We start from the raw sequence: 20,629 nt of genomic DNA, 5'->3' as shown, positions 1-20,629 counted from the left end.
CCTCAGCCTCTGACTATGGCCACTAAGAACCATGACTCTGAGTAGGACAGGGGCTCTGGGGGCAATCACAGAGCACGCTCACATTCCATTTTCCCGAGAAGAACCGGCAGGTCCCTCCAAGAAATTGATCTGGAGCAGGAGACCTGGGCCAACTCCCTGGACTGGGTGTTCCTTTCTCCGTCCACCTGGCTCCAGTCCTCAGCTACAGACTGTACTACTCCTTCACTGCCCTGCGGGGCCGGGCCTATGCCCAGGGCCTTTTGCTGTGGACGTGTATGGTAGCTTTGTTACCAGCAGGTTATTGAGACACCAGATGTTTATCCTGCTAAGGCAGTGGTTGGCAAACTGCGGCTCGCGAACCACATGCGGCTCTTTGGCCCCTTGAGTGTGGCTCTTCCACAAAATACCGACTTCTGTGCATGGGCCACGAAGTTTTAATTGCACTGTACATGCGCGCCCGCACGTGGTATTTTGTGGAAGAGCCACACTCAAGGGGCCAAAGAGCCGCATGTGGCTCGCGAGCCGCAGTTTGCTGACCACTCTTAAGGGACATTGGCTTAGCCTCAGCATTGGCACCTTGTAAGGTTTGGGGTCATGAGTAGGTTTGCATTTTCATGTTTACTTTCCCTACTAGGTCTTTCTCTCCTGTGGATTATTAGGAAGGAAAATGAGGGGAGAGCCTGCCCTATGTCCATTTTGCTCACCCCTTCGTTTTCTCTGTTTTCAGATACCATGCTGCCAAAGGCACAGCTCCTGGTAGAACAGATTTGGCACCTGGCAGACCAGGTATGTTTAAGGACCCAGCACCTGTTGGGGCAGGTAGTATGTGTGTGTTCTTTCTCCTGTATTTCACTCCAACATTGTCTCACCCCCTTTCCTCCTTAACTTCGAGTCTTTCTAAGTCTCCCCTAGATTTAGGGGTACAATTTCCAAAGCACCTCCAATCCCCTGAAGAGGCCTGAGCAGCCACCTGGCTCCTCTTGTGCCAATGAAGAGTGTTTAAGCCCCAAACATAAAGTCTGAAATAGATGGGAATTATATCTTAAACAACTTGTAATTTCATGCCCCCTTCCTCTCTGTCTCTCTTTTAAAGATAATTACATCTGTATAAATCAGTCTCTTGCTGGCATGGTGTAGAATTGCAAAAGGAAAGAAAACATTTAAATAACTTTATTACTGATTACTTTGTGATTATGGCTATGTGGTTATTATGGAGTAAGTGGAGGCCCCCTCACCCCCCATTCATACGTTGAAGTTCTAACTCCCAAAGTGACTATATTGGGAGACAGGGCCTTAAAGGAGATAAATGAGATTAAATGAGGTCAAGAAGGTGGGGCCCTAATCTGATGGATCTGGCATCCTTATCAGAAGAAGAGATACCAGAGATTGATCTCTTTCTCTACATGTGCACAGAAAACAAAGGCCATGAGAGGCTACAGCAAGGCAGCTGTCTACAAGCCAGGAAGAGAGTCCTCACCAGAAAGCCACCCTGAAGGCACCTTGAGCTTGGACTTCCAGCCTTGAGAACTGTGTGAGATGAATTTCTGTTGTTTAAGCCACCCACTCTGGCTAATATAGTGGTCATTCTTTAGACACTAAGGATGAAAATCTCAAAGATTAAAAAGGAAAGCAAATTAAGACTCTAAGGGCCATTGTAATTCTTCTCCTATCGCCACCTATTGCCTGGAGTGAAAATATAAGAAGGGGAAACTGCTGAGCTTGCCAGTCCATATCATAAAGACGTATCTTGTTCTCAGAAGGGAAAGTTGGTATGTTTCAAAGAAACCTGTTTTAGAAGCTGAGAGTGGACAGAAGAAGCTGATGGGAATTTTCCCTGTCCACCGGGTGACAGGGGCAGCTCTCAAGTCAAGGGTAAAAGAGGTTGGACTAAATGATCTCCTTCTTGTAAGACACAACTTCCAGGACTACATGGCCAATAAAGGGAATAATTGGAGAGAGGAATGTAAGGGTACAATGGATTAATATGAGAGGCCATTCGAAGTCCTTTTGTCCTAAAACCTAACTGTTCTTGAAGGCTAGCTTTGAGGGCCTCAGGGAGAAGGAGGATGTCTTGTCTGTCTGCTTCCTTTTGCCGCTCTGTGACAGAGGTGGGCAGGTCGATTTGGGAAGGAATGTTTGCAGTGGGCCAGGAAGCTTATATCAGAATGCTGGCTGCTTATGTTGTTCAACTGATTTTGCAACAGAGACAGCTCCTAATAGCTGTCAGTTCAGCAGAGACACTGGCAGCAAATTGAGGGAAGGTGTGTCCACACAGACTGCTATGTGGCGGTCTAGGCCGGGGATGGGCCCCCGGCCATGTGTTGGCTGTCATTTCAGGCTCCCTTTGCTGGAAATGTGTCTGCAGATGGAAAGGCTGCTGGGGGTGGGCCAGGTTAACACCAGGGCTCTCCAGGCCCCAGAGTCCCACCAGGGTTTGAGCCAGTGCCTTTAGAAGGGCCAGGAACCTGGTCGCTCCGAGAAGAGGAACTGACCTTTATCCAGCCCACCTCCCCACTGCAATCCCGACTTCCGAGGGTTTTCTGGTTCCCAGGGTCCCAGGCCCACTCACTCATATCAAGTTTTCCTGACCTGAGCTTTATGAAGTCTTTTTAATTCTTCCTGCTTAACCAGTTGTTTTGTTGCTTTCTCCAACTTCCTTCTTCTTCTAAGTGTCTTCCTCTCCTATAAAAACCAACAGAGAAGAAAAAATATATGTCTGAGAAAATGGGTTGAAACTGGCAAAACACTGTCATAGGCTTCTGCCCCTGCAACCAAACCACCGGTTAGCTTCTAGAACAATGATGTCCAAGAACCTCTGCAATGATGGGAATGCCCTGTACCTGTGCTGCCTAAATGTGGAAGCCACCAGCCACATGTGGCTTTTGGACGCTTGAAATGAGGCTGGTGGGATTAAGAAACTGAATTTTGAAATTTTAATGAGTTTGGATGTAAATATAAATAGCCACATGTGGCTAGTAGGTGCTGGGTTGGGAAATGTGTGTATGTGTGTGTGTGTGTGTGTGTGGCTTTGCTTGTGTGTTTGTGTGTGTGTTTGTGTGTGTGTATTTGTGTGTGTGTGTGTGTATTTGGGAGTGGCTTTATAGAGCACTGACTTGGTTCAGTTGAAAGAAGAAATCATACAAGAATTACACTCTTTTTTAAAAATATATTTTATTGATTTTTTACAGAGAGGAAGGGAGAGGGATAGAGAGTTAGAAACATTGATGAGAGAGAAACATCGATCAGCTGCCTCCTGCACACTCCCTACTGGGGATGTGTCCGCAACCTTGACCGGAATCGAACCTGGGACCCTTCAGTCCGCAGGCTGGCGCTCTATCCACTGAGCCAAACCGGTTAGGGCAAGAATTACACTCTTTATAGGCGCTACCCTAAGGCCCAGGGATGATGAGTCTGGGACATACACACACACACACACACACACACACACACACACACACACTCACTCACACACAAAGTATACTACCTGAAAACCAGTTAACAACTTCAAATAGTCCTTAGGTGGGGTCTACATTGCCCAATTAAACGTGGGAATAGAGGAGCATATCTAAATGAAATGAAAAGTTTCCGTGGCTGGAGAGAGGCATAAGATTGCTTCTCTTCCCTGCTTCATTTAGCGACACAAACGTATCATGAATGTCACTGGGTTCTTTGTGTGCCTGGGCTTGAAAAATACAGAACATTCAAAACTGATGCATTTTAATTAGATGTCTGGCTCATGATGGTGCTATTTCCAGGTTTCAGACAGCAGAGGAAGGGGAAGTAGTGGTGTGGCCAGTTCCACACATGGAAAGTTCAGGAGACATTCTGGTTGGAGAAACAGCAGAGTATGATGGGGGGCCTCAGGCTGGGGAGCCTTTAGAGCTGGCATCAGTTCCTGACGAGCTGTGTGAGTGTAGCATGTCATACACTCTGCACGTCAGCATCCTCTTCAGTGACAAGAACAATTTAATACCTACCTTGTAGGGGTGTAATAAGGAATAAATGAGATAAGGCAGGTCAAGCCCTTTGCAGAATACTTGAAAAGATATAGGATAGAAATTCAGTACATACTATGATTTGTTTTATTATTAGCATATTATTATATTATACATTAGCATGATTAAAACATTTTACTAAAATATGATTTTTCAGCTATTATATGTGTATATGCATGTTGGAAGGAAACTTTGGCTCTGAGAACTCAAACTTATTCCATATCATATAATTTCTATTTCTAGGGGGGAACTTCCTGATGGACTGTCAATCTCTCTGAACAGAGGTTCTGGGACATTGGAGTGGGGGAACCCCTCTTTTAGGCAGCCAGGACCTTACTGGAAAGGCTGGGGAGGAGATCACTGGCAATTGTTATCCAGAGACTTTCCCACTCATTCTATGCAGAGTTGGTGCATTTACTCAACAAACATCTCTTGAGCTTACAACCTACTAACCTACATAACAAATCCCACCATTGATTGACTGTTATGTGCCAGACACTGTACTAATTACTTCACATGTATCATCTTAATTATCCCTCAAATTAGACTTATTTTATAGATTAAAAAAATCAAAACTCACAGACATTAAATAACTTGCCCAAGATGACACACAATTAGTAATTGGTAGAGCCAGGAGGCAAGCCCGGGTCACCTGAGTCCAGTATCCATATTTTCATATAGTCTGTTCTGCCTTTCCTCTGCCAAATTCTGTGTAGGCACATCAAGAACTCCTGCTTTATAGAAACGGCAAAGTCTTCCCCTGAATTAAGACCATTTCATACATTTTCAAGGGAAGAAGCTTCGGCAGCATCACACCGTCATAGCCCTTCCCAGCAGCAGAGGTGCCAAACCCCGGGGCTTTACCAAGAATCTGCAAAGTATAACCTAGAGGAGGAAAGGAGGTCCTTTACTGCTATTTATGAAAAGATATTGACATAGAAATGAGGATGGTTCGTTAACAGCCAGGGAGTCTCACGATAAGCCAGGCACAGTTCTTACAGCCTCGGTGATGGTGATGAGGATGCAGAGAGGAAAAGGAAGAGACTAAGAGCTAAAGAAGAAGAAGATAAAGGACAGAGAAAGGAGAACTCTGGCAGGATGAGGACAGCTGCCGGTCCCAGTCTCTGGGACCCAGGCATTGGTTTCAGGGCAGAGCAAAGGGAAGAGGTGGAGTGTGCATAGCCTGTCTCCAGTTTCCTATGCAAAGCTTCATTTGAGCTGATGGACTCTGTGCCACATATCCGGGGACACACCTGTATGGGACAGAAGACATAAAACACCAGAGGGGGGTGCCTGGCCAGTGTGGCTCAATGACTGAGTGTCGACCTATGCACCAGGAGGTCACAGTTCAATTCCTGGTCGGGGTACATGCTTGGGCTGCGGGCTCAATCCCCAGTAGGAGGTGTGCAAGAGGCAGCCGATCAATGATTCTCATCATTGATGTTTCTATCTCTCTCTCCCTCTCCCTTCTACTCTGAAGTCAATAAAAATATATTGGGGGGGAACAGAGGGGGAGGAATTCTCCTTTTCCTTCACTGTGAGCCCTTGGGGAGTCCTTGGCCAGCTTTCCTTCCTGTAAGAGCAGCCACATCAGAAGCAGGTGAAGCAGGCAGGTGAGGACTGGCGCTGTTCTGGGGCAGCAGGAGGACCAGGAGCTACCTGCAAGGCTTGCCCTACATATCATGGTCTTGCTATTTTGATGTGTTGGGGCCACTCCATTCTTTTCTCCTATGCAAGCGTGTCAGGATGGCTGACGCTGGGGCCTCTGCCTCATTTGAATACAGAAGTACACTCTGGATCACTCAAAAAGAGGAAAAGGAAACCCCAGAAATCAAAACATACATAGAATTCATTTGTGTTGAGTAACAAACTAATCAGAGATGCCCCAAGTTACAAAATTAAGAGTCTATACATAGTCTCTCATATTTGCTCATATTCTCTCTCTCTCTCTCTCTCTCTCACTCTCTCTCTCTCTTTCACACTATGCCATGTCCCAGCCCCCTCCTGACTTGCTCCAGCCGGAGCCTTGTGGAGCTGGATCCTCTGAGTGACTTGAGATGATGCCAAAGTGCCTAGTGCCAGATATGGAAAAGTTGAGTCTAAATAAATAAATCTGGTTTTCTCCCTTTCTCCTCAGATCCTCTCTCTCCCAAAAGTAAACATGAGCAGAGCATTGCACCGCGCCTCTGTCTGCCTGGGAAGCATTTTAGGTCCACCCGTTCAGCACCCCAACCCTGTGAAACTGCTCTGGCCCCGTGGATAGCAAACAACAGCGAGCCGTGGTCATGGGGTGCGTGTGTCTGTGGGGTGACATACGGGGACATTTGGGGAGATAGTACAGTGTTTGTACTTTTTAAATCTGTGGGGATGGGAGTTGTTTAAAAGTGTTCTGTAGGAATATTAACGTTCATTAAGCAAGGAGGACTGCCATCTCCCCAGCCGGTCAGTGACGGGTCCCTTCCACAGCAGGGGCCCTCAGAGCATCCATACTTCCCTGCAACCGCGTGGTTCCTTTCTTTCCACATGTCTAATTAGAATAAACAGAACATTTCCTACGCAGTCTGCCTCGGGTGCTGCTTAAATGAAGCTGTGCTCCCCCCCCCCCCCCCGGGGAAATATGCATCCTCTTGCTGTAATTTTTCTAATAGTTAGTTTCTTGGACCACAAATTAAACCCACTTTTAAGAGCTGTAGTCACCAAATGGTTTCAAGGAAATACGTCTGTTTTCTTTCCCCTCCCCAGTTTTACATCTCTGAGGAAGGCAAGCCTATAAAAGTTAACAACAGAAAATAGAGATGATTCTTGGGGTACCCCAGGTAGAAAGAGCCATGTGCTGTCAGATGCAAGGAAATGTGATCCTTCTAATGAACCCGCTGCAGCTGGAGCCCACATTGGGCCTGACGTCTGCAGGGTAAGCAGCCCCTCCAGCCAAGGCCCCCTTCGGTTTGCCAAGTGTGGTTACCTTTGACCGCAAGGAAAGCTGGGGATCAAATTCTTCATCTGCCGAGGAGGAGGTGGTAGAAGAGGCAGCCCCTGTCACCTGCGCCCTGATGGGGACGTGCCTGGGACCTGAAAGGGGAACACAAGAACTCACTGAACTCCCAGCGTCTCCTCTTACTTCGTGACCCAAAGCTGCCTCTCCCCCCTCCCCTCTGCCCCGCTTCCCTCCCTCCCTGCCCTCCCCTCACTGCACCTGCCATGAGCAGGCGGAGGCAGTACCTAAGGGCAACTGAAAAGTTGGCCCTCCACGTTAATTACACTTCTGGGTCCCTGCCAAGAGCTTTGCAGCTCTTTCTTCGCGTCGAAAATAAAGGTATTATGCAGAAATCAATTAATTCCTTAAGCACCATTTATACCGTGGGTTGCCTGAATGCGTTCAGAGATGAAATCTATTATTAAAATACTTGCCCGAAGTTAGCTGAGTTACCTAAATGCTTGTGTGTAAGGTTTGTTCTGCAGAGTAATTGCATGCAACGAAAGTCAGAGCCAGCCCTTAAACAAATCGCCTTTCTGCGGCTCACAGCATCTGGTACCCATTTTTACTACATGACATCTGCTCAGTGTAAAAGAGCTGGCGTCAGAATGTCTGGTCACAGAAAAAAAAAATCCCAAATGTAATCAGAAGCAAAAGGACTCTAAGCCGAAGGTTTTATCACATAGTCTCATGCAACATAAATATTTCATTAATTATGGCTAAACAAATGCCACTTCTATTTTCCCAACGTGCAGATATTATCACATCACCGAAGTGATGATTCAAATGCCAGGAAAGGCCTTGTAAGATAGGGAGGGCTCAGCAACGCAGGGCCCACGGGAGAGCCAAAGTCGGGGTGGGGGGGGGTATGGCCAACTCTGAGCCAGAGGTAGATGGTTAGAGGCAGCCAGTGCCCGTGTCCACCAGAGTCTCTCTGGGATCTGGCTGGGAACCATGTGCGATCAAGTCTTCCAGGTGCCACGGGAGGCGTTTATTCTTCTCAGCAAGAATATCTGCCCCTCCTCATCCACCTGAGGCAGAGTTCATGATTAATATCTGGATGGACGCACTCTGGACACTGAATAGCAGGACCCGCTAGGACTCCGTGATAGGAAATGTACTAATTTTTACTCTACAGTGGCAGCTTCCATCTGAATGGAAATACGGGCTGGGCAGAAAGGAAGGTCGAGAGGCAAACCCAAGCTGACTAAACATTCCCTCCAAACTGCCTTTTCCTCCCCATAATGTTCAGCTATCTACCCCAGCGGGAGCCGCCAAGTTTTAAAAAATAAAAATAAGTTTAACCTCCAGGAGCACATTTACATATGCTGTTATTCAAAGCAAAATAGTGCAGAACATGTATATAATAACAGCCTCTCTGGGGAGGGTGTTAACTGCCTTCACTTTCATTGGCCAGCTGGGAAAGCTCAGGTGAAGGTGACTCGGGAGCCCTGTACCAATGGGAGGAGGCAGTGGCAGTGGTGAGCTGAGACTGTTCCCCAGCCGCAGCCATAAATCACCCCTGGGTAATTCGGTCTGAGCGCGTGCGCCTGAGGAATTCTCTTTCCCCTCCCTGCGTGCTGGGGGATCGGGATTTTCTAACTTCCAGATTTGAATTACAAGGTTAGAAATGATCAACGTGAAGAGTCTAACACAGTGCCTGGTTCACCGGAGGCACTTCAGTAAATGTTATTGGCATCGGCAATAGCTGCTGCTTCACCATTCATTGATCGAAATGAACAATAAATGCAATATGAGTAAAACTGCCCGATTCGCCTTTGCTTAGTGGAAAACGTATAGTAACCTAAGGATGCAACGTTTTCTAACTCTCGAAAACAAATTTAATATTCCCATTGAATTGCATTTTGAAATCGAGGAGGAAATGTTCCCAAATAGAATGCATTTCTTAAACTTCTGGCAAAGTTACATAAAGTTATACAGGTGCCTCTGCAACTCTTCCCCTTTATGCTCTTCCTTCATAGAACCATCATTCTAGGCATTCACTTGTCATTTGCAGAGTTTCACTCTGGCTATCACGGGGCAACTCATTCCGGGATTGGTCCCCCACCATGAAGCCCTAGATGTCAAAGTATATGGAGCAGTGTCTCCAGGTGCTGGACAGTGGGACGTGCAGAGCTGTGATAAAGGTGAGAACAGAAGCAAATGAGTTAAGCTCTAGATCACAAATGCTTCCTCTGTCCTGGGGCACTTTTTCCCAGATCACAGCGCAGGTGGGAAAACCTTAGCCGAGCACAGGTGATTCATTGGGTTGAAAAGATGGAGATGAGCGTTTGAGAGGGCTGGGCAGCTGGAATGTGTGAGGGAGAGTCCTGGAGAGGCGGGAACTGTGCAGAAAAAGAGCTTCAGAGATAAGCACAGAGGGCCCTTTAGCGTATTGCTTAATATGTAGATGCACAGAGAGAAACTGCATGAGGCTGGGCAAAAAGCCGCTGGGGAGTTATAGGCTAAATAATATCGAAAGCTTTTGCGGGACTGGGAAATGTTCACGTCCCCCCACCCCCAGCCAGGGGCATTAATAAAGTTTATTACAGACTCACCCAAAGATGCTTAAAAACAAGGCTTGGGAGAAATAAATTGATATGCAAGTACTTTACTGCCTTTCCATACATTCTTTACTGCCTACTTAATATTCTTCAAATGAAGAAACAAAACCTAGACTCTCTGTGCACTGTAATAGTCACAAAAGTTAGCTGCCTAATCCTAACCCTCACCCTTGCCCATCCTCATGTTTACAGGCCGTGGCACCCCATTTCACAGGGACCCTTCCTGACTGCACCCTCTGTAATTCTTCATGAGGTTGTTCATTGGTAGCCTTTACTATATACTTAAAATAAACTGGTAAGGGTAAGTGTGTTTTTTAAAAATATATATTTTTATTGATTTCAGAGAGGAAGGGAGAGGGAGAGATGAGATAGAAACATCAATGATGAGAGAGAATCATTGATTACTACCTCTTGCAAGCCGCCTACTGGGGATCGAGCCCGCAAGCCAGACATGTGCCCTTGACCAGAATCAAACCTGGGACCCTTCAGTCCGCAGGTTGATGCCCTATCCACTGAGCCAAACCAGCCAGAGCAAGTATAAGTGTTTCTGAGTTCTGTGCCATTCCAGCAAATTATGTAACCAAAGGAGGGGGGTGTGGTGAACCCCTGTTTATAACCAGTTGGTCAGAAATATAGTTGACAACCTGTAAGGATACAGAAGATTTGAGCAAACACTACTAATACATTTGTAGAACAACACCCCCCAAGAACTGGAGAATACACATTTTTCTTTTCTAGAGCCCATGAAACATTTACTAAGTTGGTGCTATGCCAAGCCATCAAGTAAGAATCAACAAAATTCAAAGGCCTGAAATCATACATAGTATGTATTCTGACAGCAGTGAGATTAAGCTAGGAATCAGTAATAGAAAATAACACCAGAAATTTTCAAAATGAGATCGCCAGATGGGAAAGCTCAGGTGAAGCAATGCTTTTCTAGCACCCTATAGATCAAAGAACTAAAAGTAAATTTAAACTGATGATTAAAAATGGCATAACAAAAGAACTAGATGCAGCTAACACAGTGATTAGAATTAATCACTTGAGAATTAATGCTCTAAGTTCTATTTCAAGAAGCTAAAAAAGAACTACCAATTGAGCCTAAAGAAACTAAAAGGAAAAAAATCAAGAAGAGATTATGAAAGACAATATAGACAAAGCAGAAATAAAATGGAAAAATTTTGTTTCTTTAAAAAGACAAATAAAATTGATAACCACTTAAGAAGAATGGCTAAGAAAAAAGAGAAAGAAAACACAAGTGACCAATATTTGAAATTAAAAAAATCCTACAGTAACTATTTTATGACAATAAATTTCAAAATTTAGATAAAATGGACAAATTTATTGAAAAACATGATTTACCAAAACTGACATAAGAAGGAAGACAATCTGAGTAATTATACCTATTAGAGAAACCGAATCCGTACTTAGAAACCACCCTCCAAAAAATTCTAGGCTAGATGACTTCATTTATGTCCAAATGTTTAAAGAAGAAATAATACCAGTGTTAAAAAAGAAAAACTCTTTGAGAGAATAGAGAAAAACAGAACACTTCGAAACCTGTGTTATGAAGCTAGCCTAAGTTTGATTAAAGAACTTGACAAGATATTGCAAGAAGGAAAAAATTCAGACCAATATCTCTCATGAGCATACGTGTAAAACTACAAAAAACAATTAGCAAATCTGACACAGTGATACATAAAGGATTATAAATGATGACCAAGTTGGGTTTACCCCAACAACTCAGTAATGATTTAACATTTCCAAATCTATATAAAAATGTAATCAATATAATTCAACACATTATTGATTAAAGTAAAATAATATGATTATCTCAATAGAGGTAGAAAAAGCATTTGATCAAATTTATCATTACTATATATATAAAAAGCCAGCATCATGACAGGAATGACCAGAGACCAGAACACCGCGAGGGGCTGGCCTCACCCCCCCCAGGAGGGACCCCCACCCCAACCGGGGGTGTGGCCGACCTACAAACTGCCTGTGGCCCCTTGCCCAGGCCAGCCCCGCCCCCCAGTGGGGACCCTCACCCCAATGGGGGCATGGCTGGCTTGCAAAACACACCCGCTCCCAGTTGACCTCTCAGTTCCTTCCCCCCTGTCAGGCACCGACATCCGATGGTGAAAAGGGAACTGGGGGTGGGTGGCGGCAGGGGGCAGGGCTGGCTGTGGGCAGCCGGGGAAGATGGCCCTGATCACAGGCCAAGCCTAGGGATCGTATCTGCACATGAATTTCATGCGCTGGGCCTCTAGTTCATAATAAAAGCTCATAGTAAGCTAGGTTAAAGTGAAACATAATTCTATCAAAAGGAAAAGTTGCGTTTAATACATTTAATAGAAAACATTTTATACTGCTTCAGTTTTTAAATTTAAATTCATTAGCCCTGGGTGGGTGGCTCTGTTGGTTGGAGCATTGTCCCATACATCAAAAAAGATTGTGGGTTTGATTCCTGGTTGGGCACATACCTAGGTTACGGGTTTGATTCCTGGTCAGGACGCGAATGAGAGGCAACCATTTGATATTTCTCACATCAAAGCTTTTTTCCTCTCTCTATCTCTCAAATCAATAAACATATTCTCAGGTGAGGATAAAAACAAGCAAATGAGAGCACACAAAATAAACAGAGTTCTGGTTTCCTGCTGGAGGGGATATACATAGGTACAGTTATTGGAAAATGATCTGACAGTGTCTTCTACAGCAAACCACACATGCCTACTCCATGACCTACTAATTCCTCTCCCAGGTAGATACAGGGCAGGCAAAGTAGGTTTACAGTTGTGAGTATGCAAAACACAGAGTTGATTCTTGTATTATTATTTTCCATGAGAACAACAGTAACCCTACTTTTGCCCATCCCTGTACTAACAAAGCTTCTGTCTTTGAACAAACTTTAGGCAAGCTCCTCTGAGCGCCTTTCTTGACTCAACCTTCACCTTGGCTTATAAAAACTACAGACCCTCAATATAAATTATTTAGCCCACTCACTCCTTCCTACATTAAAAGACTTAAACACTGACATAGTTTCTGACAGCTCAAGGCTGCATCCCTAGGCTGAGCCCAGCCCTGCTGAAAGTGCTTGAGAAAACTCAAGGCTGACAAAAGAATTTACTGTTCTAGCCAACACCTTTGGACAGGCCCCTGGCGACCCACCCTTTCTTAGCGTTTACTAAAAAGGGCTTATGCTTGAAAATCCTCGCTCTGTCCCTTTGAGAAAATATATGTCTCCTACCACTCAGGAGTGTCTTTCTCAAGAACCTGAAAGCCATTCCTTTAAAATGCAATCATCAGGAAGCACAGGGCCTCTGTCTCCCAGTCTCTGTGGGAGGACAGAATCCAACTTCAGTAATAAGCAGCTAACAGACACAGCCGGCACAGTCAGCATTTATACTGACCCACCCTTTGTAACTTTTGTAACTTCCCTGACTCTGCTGAGTCCCTGCTTGGCCCCTCTCCCTATTCCCTCATTCTCCCTATAAAAAACCATGCCTTCTCTGTGAAAATCAAAGCTGAGCCCGGGCAGTGTGGCTCAGTGGCTGAGCATCGACCCATGAACCATGAGATCACCAGTTCGTTTTCTGGTCAGGGCACATGCTTGGGGGTTGCAGCTTGATCCCTGGTGGGGGGCATGCAGGAGGCAGCCAATCCATGTTTCTCTCTCATTGATGCTTCATTCTCTCTCTTCCTCTCTTTTTCTCTCTTTGAAATCAATAAAAACATATATTTAAAAGATAATAATGAAATAAAATCCTCCTTTAAAAAAAATCAAAGCTGAGTTCAGTTCATGCTAGACTCTCTTCCCATTGCAATAGTATATTACTAATTAACATCTGCCTCTACTACTTTAACTAGTATCTGGCTTTGTTTGTCTTTGACAATAGCTCACAGAAAGGATATGTATGAGGGCTCAAAGCTGTATTACTCGAAATAAAAAGAAGTGAAAAGAGCCTAATTAAATACCCACCAACAGAATGCACAAATAAATTGTGGCATATTCATGCAAGAAAATAAAAACGTAGCAATAGAAAAGAATGAACCACTGCTTTATATAACTATATGGATAAATCACACACACACACACACACACACACACACACACACACACACACACACGGGCGCGCGCGTGCGCACACACACACACACACACACACACATGACACACACATAATGTTTAATGAAAGAAGTCATGTACAAAAGAGTGGATACTTGTCTTAGTTTTCTAGTGTTGCAGAAGCAATAAACACACTATTAGCGCTTACAACAGCACCCATTTATTATCGCACAGTTGTGCAGGTCACAAGCTCAGGCACAGCTCAACGGGGTCATCTGTCAGCCTCTCACAGCGCTGCCATCAGGTGTCTGCTGGGCTGGCTTCTCCTCTGCAGCTCAGGGTTCTCTTCCAGCTCCTTCCGGCTGTTACAGAATTCAGCTCCTCCTGGGACAGCACACAGACCCTGCTTTCTTGCTGGCTGTCAGCTGGGGTCGGGCTGAGCTCCTGGAGGCCTCCCGTTCACAACATGACAGTTTACTTCTGTGAAGCCAGCAGGATCATGTCTTCCTCACGCTTCGAGCATCTGACTTCAGGAATGGTTCAGTCCTTGTTAACAGCTTGCCAGATTAGGTTAGGCCTACCCACAGTAATCTCCCTTTTGATTAGCTCAAATTCAATTGGTTTAGAACTCCTATTACATTTGCAAAATCCCATAACCTAATCATGGGAGTGAAATCTATCAGATTTACATTCCCATCATACTCAAGAGGACAAGGTTATACTGGGCAAGTCCACCAGGGTGGGAAGAATTTTGCCTACCCCAACACTGACTGATTCGATTTTTATCAAGTCAAAAAACTATGGAAGTTATCTGCGATCATATAAGTCAGATGGTAAGTGCTTTTGTTTGGTGGCATCTGTATTTGGGAAGAAGCATGAGTAAGGCTTCTGAGTGCTGGCAATATTCTGTATCTTGATCTCTGAGGTGATTAGGCAAATGTACACTTTGTAAAAATTCATAATTTGTGTACGTAATATTTGTGTACTTTATTGTATGTATGTTATACTGCATTAAAAAAGTTTATGCAAAAATAAAAAAGGGAGTTTCTCAGCATGCCTACTTTTAATTATACACAAGAATAATAATTAGCATTAAAATTGTTTGTATGAAATAGGCACTGGTAAGTACTTGAAATCAGTTTATATCCTTAAATCATTTAAATACTCTGAGTTTATGTATAACTAGAGGCCCGGTGCACGAAATTTGTGCGTTCGGTGGGCTCCCTCATCCAGGCCTGCACCATCTTGCTGTCTGGGAGCCCTCGGAGATGTCCCACAGGGAGTGGGCCTAAGCCAGGGGTGGGCAAACTTTTTGACTCGAGGGCCACAATGGGTTCTTAAACAGGACTGGAGGGCCGGAACAAAAGCATGGATGGAGTGTTGTGTGAACTAATATAAATTCAAAGTAAACATCCTATCTAATAAAAGAGAAACATGGTAATTGGTGTACGACCGCTACCCTTCCCATTGGCTAATCAGCAAGATATGCAAGTTAACTGACAGCCAAGATGGCGGCCGGCAGCCAGTCAGCTTGAAACTAACATGAGGCTTGCTTGCTTCAGTGATGGAGGACTCCAACATTCCCCGCCTGCTGCTGCAGGCCTCTGAGCTGGCAGTTTGAAACATAGTTACAAAAATAGAAGCTAAACAAAACCCCAGAAACCAGCTTTCTGCTAGCCGGGATTTCAGACCTGGAGTTGATACAGTGTTTCAAGATTATAGAACCTAAACAAACCAGATACCTGCTTTCAGGAGCGGAGGCCTAAGAGCTGGAGCCTCAGAGCTAAAGCTGGCCCAGAATAAAAAAAATAAAAAAAGAAAAACCCGCCAGCCTGAAAACAGTCCTCAGCCCTCACCCAGACTGGCCAGGCACCCCAGTGGGGACCCCCACCCTGAAGGGTGTGTGACCAGCTGCAAACAGCCATCATCCCCTCACCCAGGCTGGCCAGGCACCCCAGTGGGGACCCCCACCCTGATCCAGGACACCCTTTAGGGCAAACCAGCCGGCCCCCACCCATGCACCAGGCCTCTGTCCTATATAGTAAAAGGGTAATATACCTCCCAGCACCGGGATCAGCGGAGCCGCGAGGCTTCCCAGCACCGGGATCAGCGTGACGGGGCAGCGCCCAAACCCCCTGATCACCCTGCAGCTCTGTGTGTGACAGGAGGCGGGGCCACAACCTCCCTATCCGCCCTGCTCTGTTCGTGACAGGGGAAGGTGCCCCAACCCCCTGATTAGCCCTACTCTGTGCCTGATAGGGGGGAGCTCCCCAACCCCCTGATCGCCCTGCGGCTCTGTGTGTGACAGGGTGCGGCGCCCCAACCCCCTGATCGACCCTGCTCTGTGTGTGACAGGGGGCAGTGCCCCAACTCCCCTATCGGCCCTACTCTGTGAGTGACAGGGGGGAGCTCCTCAACCCCCTGACCGGCCCTGCTCTGTGCGTGACAGGGGGGAGCTCCCCAACCCCCTGATGGGCCCTGCTCTGTGTGTGACAGGGGCCAGCGCCCTAACCCGCTGATGGGCCCTGCTTGTGCATGACAGGGGGCAGCGCCCCAACCCCCTGATGGACCCTGCTCTGTGCATGACAGGGGGCGGCGCCCCAACTCCCCAATCGGCCCTGCTTTGAGCCCAACTAGGGGCTACATCTAGGGATTGGGCCTGCCCTCTGCCACCCGGGAGCAGGCCTAAGCCAGCAGGTCGTTATCTCCCGAGGGGTCCCAGACTGCGAGAGGGCACAGGCCGGGCTGAGGGACGACCCCCCCCCCCCCACCAGTGCACAAATTTATGTGCACTGGGCCTCTAGTCATTACATAAAAGGGTACGGTCTTTTTTTTTTTTTTTTTTTAGTTTTATTCATTTCAAACGGGCCGGATCCGGCCCACGGGCCGTAGTTTGCCCATGGCTGGCCTAAGCCATCAGTTGGACATCCTTAGCGCTGCTGTGGAGGTGGGAGAGGCCATGAACCCAGCTTCTGGCTGAGCAGTGCTCCCCTTATGGGAGCACACTGACCACCAGGGGGCAGCTCTTGAATCAAGCGTCTGACTCCTGGTGGTCAGTGTGAGTCATAGTAACTGGTCATTCCGCCGTTTGGTCGATTTGCATATTAGCCTTCTATTATATAGGATATTAATAGAAAGTTGTGTTGTAAAAAGACAAAAAATTAAATTTCAGCTGGCTCTTAGTCAAGGGATCATAATTCAAGGTACTTCAATTTGAATGACTTTTGATAGTTTCTCACTTTCTATTTGAGTACTATTTTTTCTCTCCATTGCATGGAAGTATACAAGTTTAATGTGGAGAGAGCCAAGTCTGTGTGTGTGTGTTGATCAGGGATGGAGAAAAAGAAGAAAACTAATGAGTTTAACCTAATAGGGTAGATAAAATCTTAATATTACTATGATACTGACCTAAAATCATCTGAGAGAAACACAAAGATTTCTTATGAGATGGGCCCAGGCACCATTTCTAGAGCTGGTCAGCCTTAGGTTAATTCCATTCTCTATATTCTCATTCTGTTCCAAGCCAAAAAAGTGACACGATTTCCTGGTGAATATAAACAAATGTGGCTGTCCATAAATAAATCAGGAAAACACATTTACCCCAACTTATTATAATCAGCATATACAGAAATTATAGAGCAGCGGTTCGTTACCTATAGGTCGCCTAAGACCACTGGAAAACACATATATAATTATATATTGTTTTTGTGATTAATCACTATGCTTTAATTACGTTCAATTTGTAACAATGAAAATACATCCTGCATATCAGATATTTACATTATGATTCATAACAGTAGCAAAATTACAGTTATGAAGAAGCAATGAAAATAATTTTATGGTTGGGGGTCACCACAACATGAGGAACTGTATTAAAGGGTCTCAGCATTAGGAAGGTTGAGAACCACTGTTATAGAGGTATGAACTAAAGGCTAATCTTACCTATAAATTTGATGCAAAATCTTAAATATTAGGAAACAGAACAAAAAATATATTAAAATAATAAAACATCATGACTAAGTGGTATTTATTTCAGCAATTTAATATATTATATAATTCATAGTAATCCAACTAAAAAGAACAAATTTACACAATCATTTCAAAAGGTACTAAAATAATATTTGCTAAAATTCAACATCCATTTGAGATGAAAACTAGAGTTGACCCTGTTAGAGGCACCCACCACCTACCTATGCTGTGGAAATTTGGCACATAACTTAAGTAGGTCCTCCAAATTTTTGAATTCCCATTCACCAGTTGACTCTTGAACAACACAGGTTTGAACTGCTTGGGACAATTAACAAAAAATCTGCATATAAGTGAACCTATGCAGTTCAAACATTATTCAAGGGTCAACTGTACTTTTAATAAAATATGATTAGTTGATTATTTCCTTGAAATGATTAAATATATCTGGGTCAATCCAGGAGCCAGCATAATGCTTAAATGGGAAAACATTATTTTCATTAATGAGATGCCTTCTCATTAAAGTTAGGAATGTAATAAGGAAACCATTATCACTTTTTAAAAAAATATGTTTTTATTCATTTCAGAGAAAGGGAGAGGGAGATAGAAACATCAATGGTGAGAGAGAATCATCAATTGACTGCCTCCCTCCTATATGCCCCTTAGTGGGGGTAAAGCCCACAACCCGGGCATGTGTCCTGACTGGGAATTGAACTGTGACCTCCTAGTTCATGGGACGACGCTCAACCACTGAGCAACACTGGCTGGGCCATTATCACAATTTTTATTTAATATCGTTTCTGGAGATTCTGGGAACCAAAGAAACTAAGGAAACAATAAATTAGAGGCGCAGAACTTCTAAAACAAGCAGTAAAATTATCATTATTTGCACAGGCTATGATTGTATATTTTGGGGAGGGCCCAGAACTCACTGTAAGATTTCTACAAGCAAAGATAATTCAGTAAAATGGATAGGTACAAAATAACTATACAGAAATCAACAACTTTCATATACACAACCAAGAGTAGCAAGATAAAATGGAAATATCCTATTCACAATAGCAACAAAAACTAAACATCTAATATCTAAATATGTAATAATAAACTTAACAATAAATATCCAAAAGCTATTCAACATAAAGTTCAAAATGTCCCTGAGAATCACAATAAAAGATATGAACAAATAAAAAAAAGACAGTTCATATCATAAGGTTGTAAATTCTTTCAAGTTAGTTTGTAAACTTAACTCAATCCATACAAGTACTTGTAGGATTTTTTTGGTGGAAAACATAGACAAACTGGTGCTAAATTCATATAGAATACAGAACAAGCAAGAAGAGCCAGACAATGTTTAAAAGAGAAGATCAGTAATGGAATACTCTTTCTACCTGATAGTATAATACACAGATATATATATATATATATACATATATATTAAATTAATTAAAACAGTGTGGTACTGACACATAACAGACAACTCAATAAAATATAATAAATAGCGTGGAAGTCAGTCCAAGTACAGGGATTTGATATATGATAAAGATGTCATCTCACAGAAGAGAGGAAAAAGATGAATTATTCACTAAATTATTTTAAGATAACCAGGGAGACATATAAAAAAATAAGGTTGGATCTTTTGTCTCATATTTTATGGGTATACTAGGAAGAAAATGTAAATATTTAAATGTAAAAAAATTTAAAAACAAGAGACTAAAAGAAATGGTAAGAAAATTCCTCTGTAAACTTGGATGAAGCTTTTTCTGAACTATTATATATAGCCCAGAAGCCAGAAAGTGAGAAATTGCTTACAACTACTAGATAAAAATAAAAATTTTATATGACAAAACCACCATAAACCAAGTTAAACACTAACAAGAAACTGGGAAAAGTATTTATAATTCAAAAGGCTAAATTTTCTATCTACCAGAGTCCCTACATATCCTTAAGAAAAATACCAACAGCCCAACAGAAAACTAGATAAAGAACAGAAACAATAGTTCACAGAAAAGGAAATATAAATGACTATGAAAAGATGCTCAATCAGATTGGTAAAGATTAAAAAAAAAAGGGGGGGGGTGGGGGATTGGGTAATAACCGTTTAGTGTCAGTATAGAAACAGCACTCTCACACTCCAGCACCCCTTTGATGGAGGACAATTTGGCAAGATCAAAATTCTCAATTCACATGTCCTTGTTCCAACATTTCCATTTCTAGGAATTTATCCTGCAGATAAACTCACGCATGTGCCAAATGACCTAAGTTCTTAATTATTGTGCACTGTTTGCAATAGCAAAAGTCTTGAAATGACTTAAACTTTCCATCATGGGGGACTGGCTCCATCAATTATGGTGCATGTGCACAACGGAATACCGTGTCGCCATAAAACAAAGCTCTTTATGTACTAATATGGAATGACCTCCACAATAAAACCAAAAGTATTAAAAAAAGTGTGTCCAATATGCCAGTATGCTACCATTTGTGGGGAAAAGAATATAATCTGCACATTTGCTTGTGTGTTTATAAATTCTACCTGAAAGGAAGCCCAAGAGCCTGACAGTAACACCTGTCACCAGTGGTAGGATCTCATGGCCCCAGGACAGGCAAGGGAGAAAGGACACCCTGTGCCTGCTATTTGGAGCCATGTGGATTTTGTGTATTATCTACACAGAAATGCACAACACATTAAAGTTTATGATGGGATAAAAGGGTGCAGTTATATTTCAGTCTGTCCATGCTTACATCTGAGCTTGGCTGAAAAGGAACTCTCTTGTTAATCTACAGGGCGTCTCAAAAAATGTGCACACACGTTAATAGCTGCTAGCTCAATTTTGAAAATGAAATGCCTTTATAATTATTCAAAGTGCGTTTTTTTGGGGGGGGGGCACTCTATATACAGCTTTTTGACTAAGGCATCACACAGAGAAATAATTTTTTGCTTGAAAACCTAAGTTCCCAAATAAGAGTTAAATAAGAAAATAAAACATTAAAAAAAAAAGAAAGAAAAACAAAGTTGCTCAACAATAGGAATAGTAGAATCAGTTTGGTTTAACTCAGGGGTCCT

General features: G+C 43.7%; 1 protein-coding gene across 6 annotated transcripts in view; it reads right to left on the bottom strand.

The window, feature by feature from the left end:
• The window catches only part of MICAL2 (microtubule associated monooxygenase, calponin and LIM domain containing 2), a 204,388-nt gene that overhangs the window by 21,387 nt on the left and 162,372 nt on the right, over window positions 1–20,629 (bottom strand). For all 6 annotated transcript variants that reach the window (XM_059708911.1, XM_059708912.1, XM_059708914.1 and 3 more), the window contains 2 exons: window positions 6,958–7,064; window positions 2,590–2,682 (listed from right to left, as the gene is read on the bottom strand). In XM_059708911.1, coding sequence (XP_059564894.1) covers window positions 2,590–2,682; window positions 6,958–7,064 — 200 coding nt within the window. The remainder of the gene's footprint in view (window positions 1–2,589; window positions 2,683–6,957; window positions 7,065–20,629) is intronic.

This window comes from Myotis daubentonii, chromosome 9 (genome assembly GCF_963259705.1).
Source record: "Myotis daubentonii chromosome 9, mMyoDau2.1, whole genome shotgun sequence".
Lineage (NCBI taxonomy): Eukaryota > Metazoa > Chordata > Mammalia > Chiroptera > Vespertilionidae > Myotis > Myotis daubentonii.
Note: the sequence above shows the minus strand (reverse complement) of the source record. Positions and strands in the feature narration are given on the sequence as shown.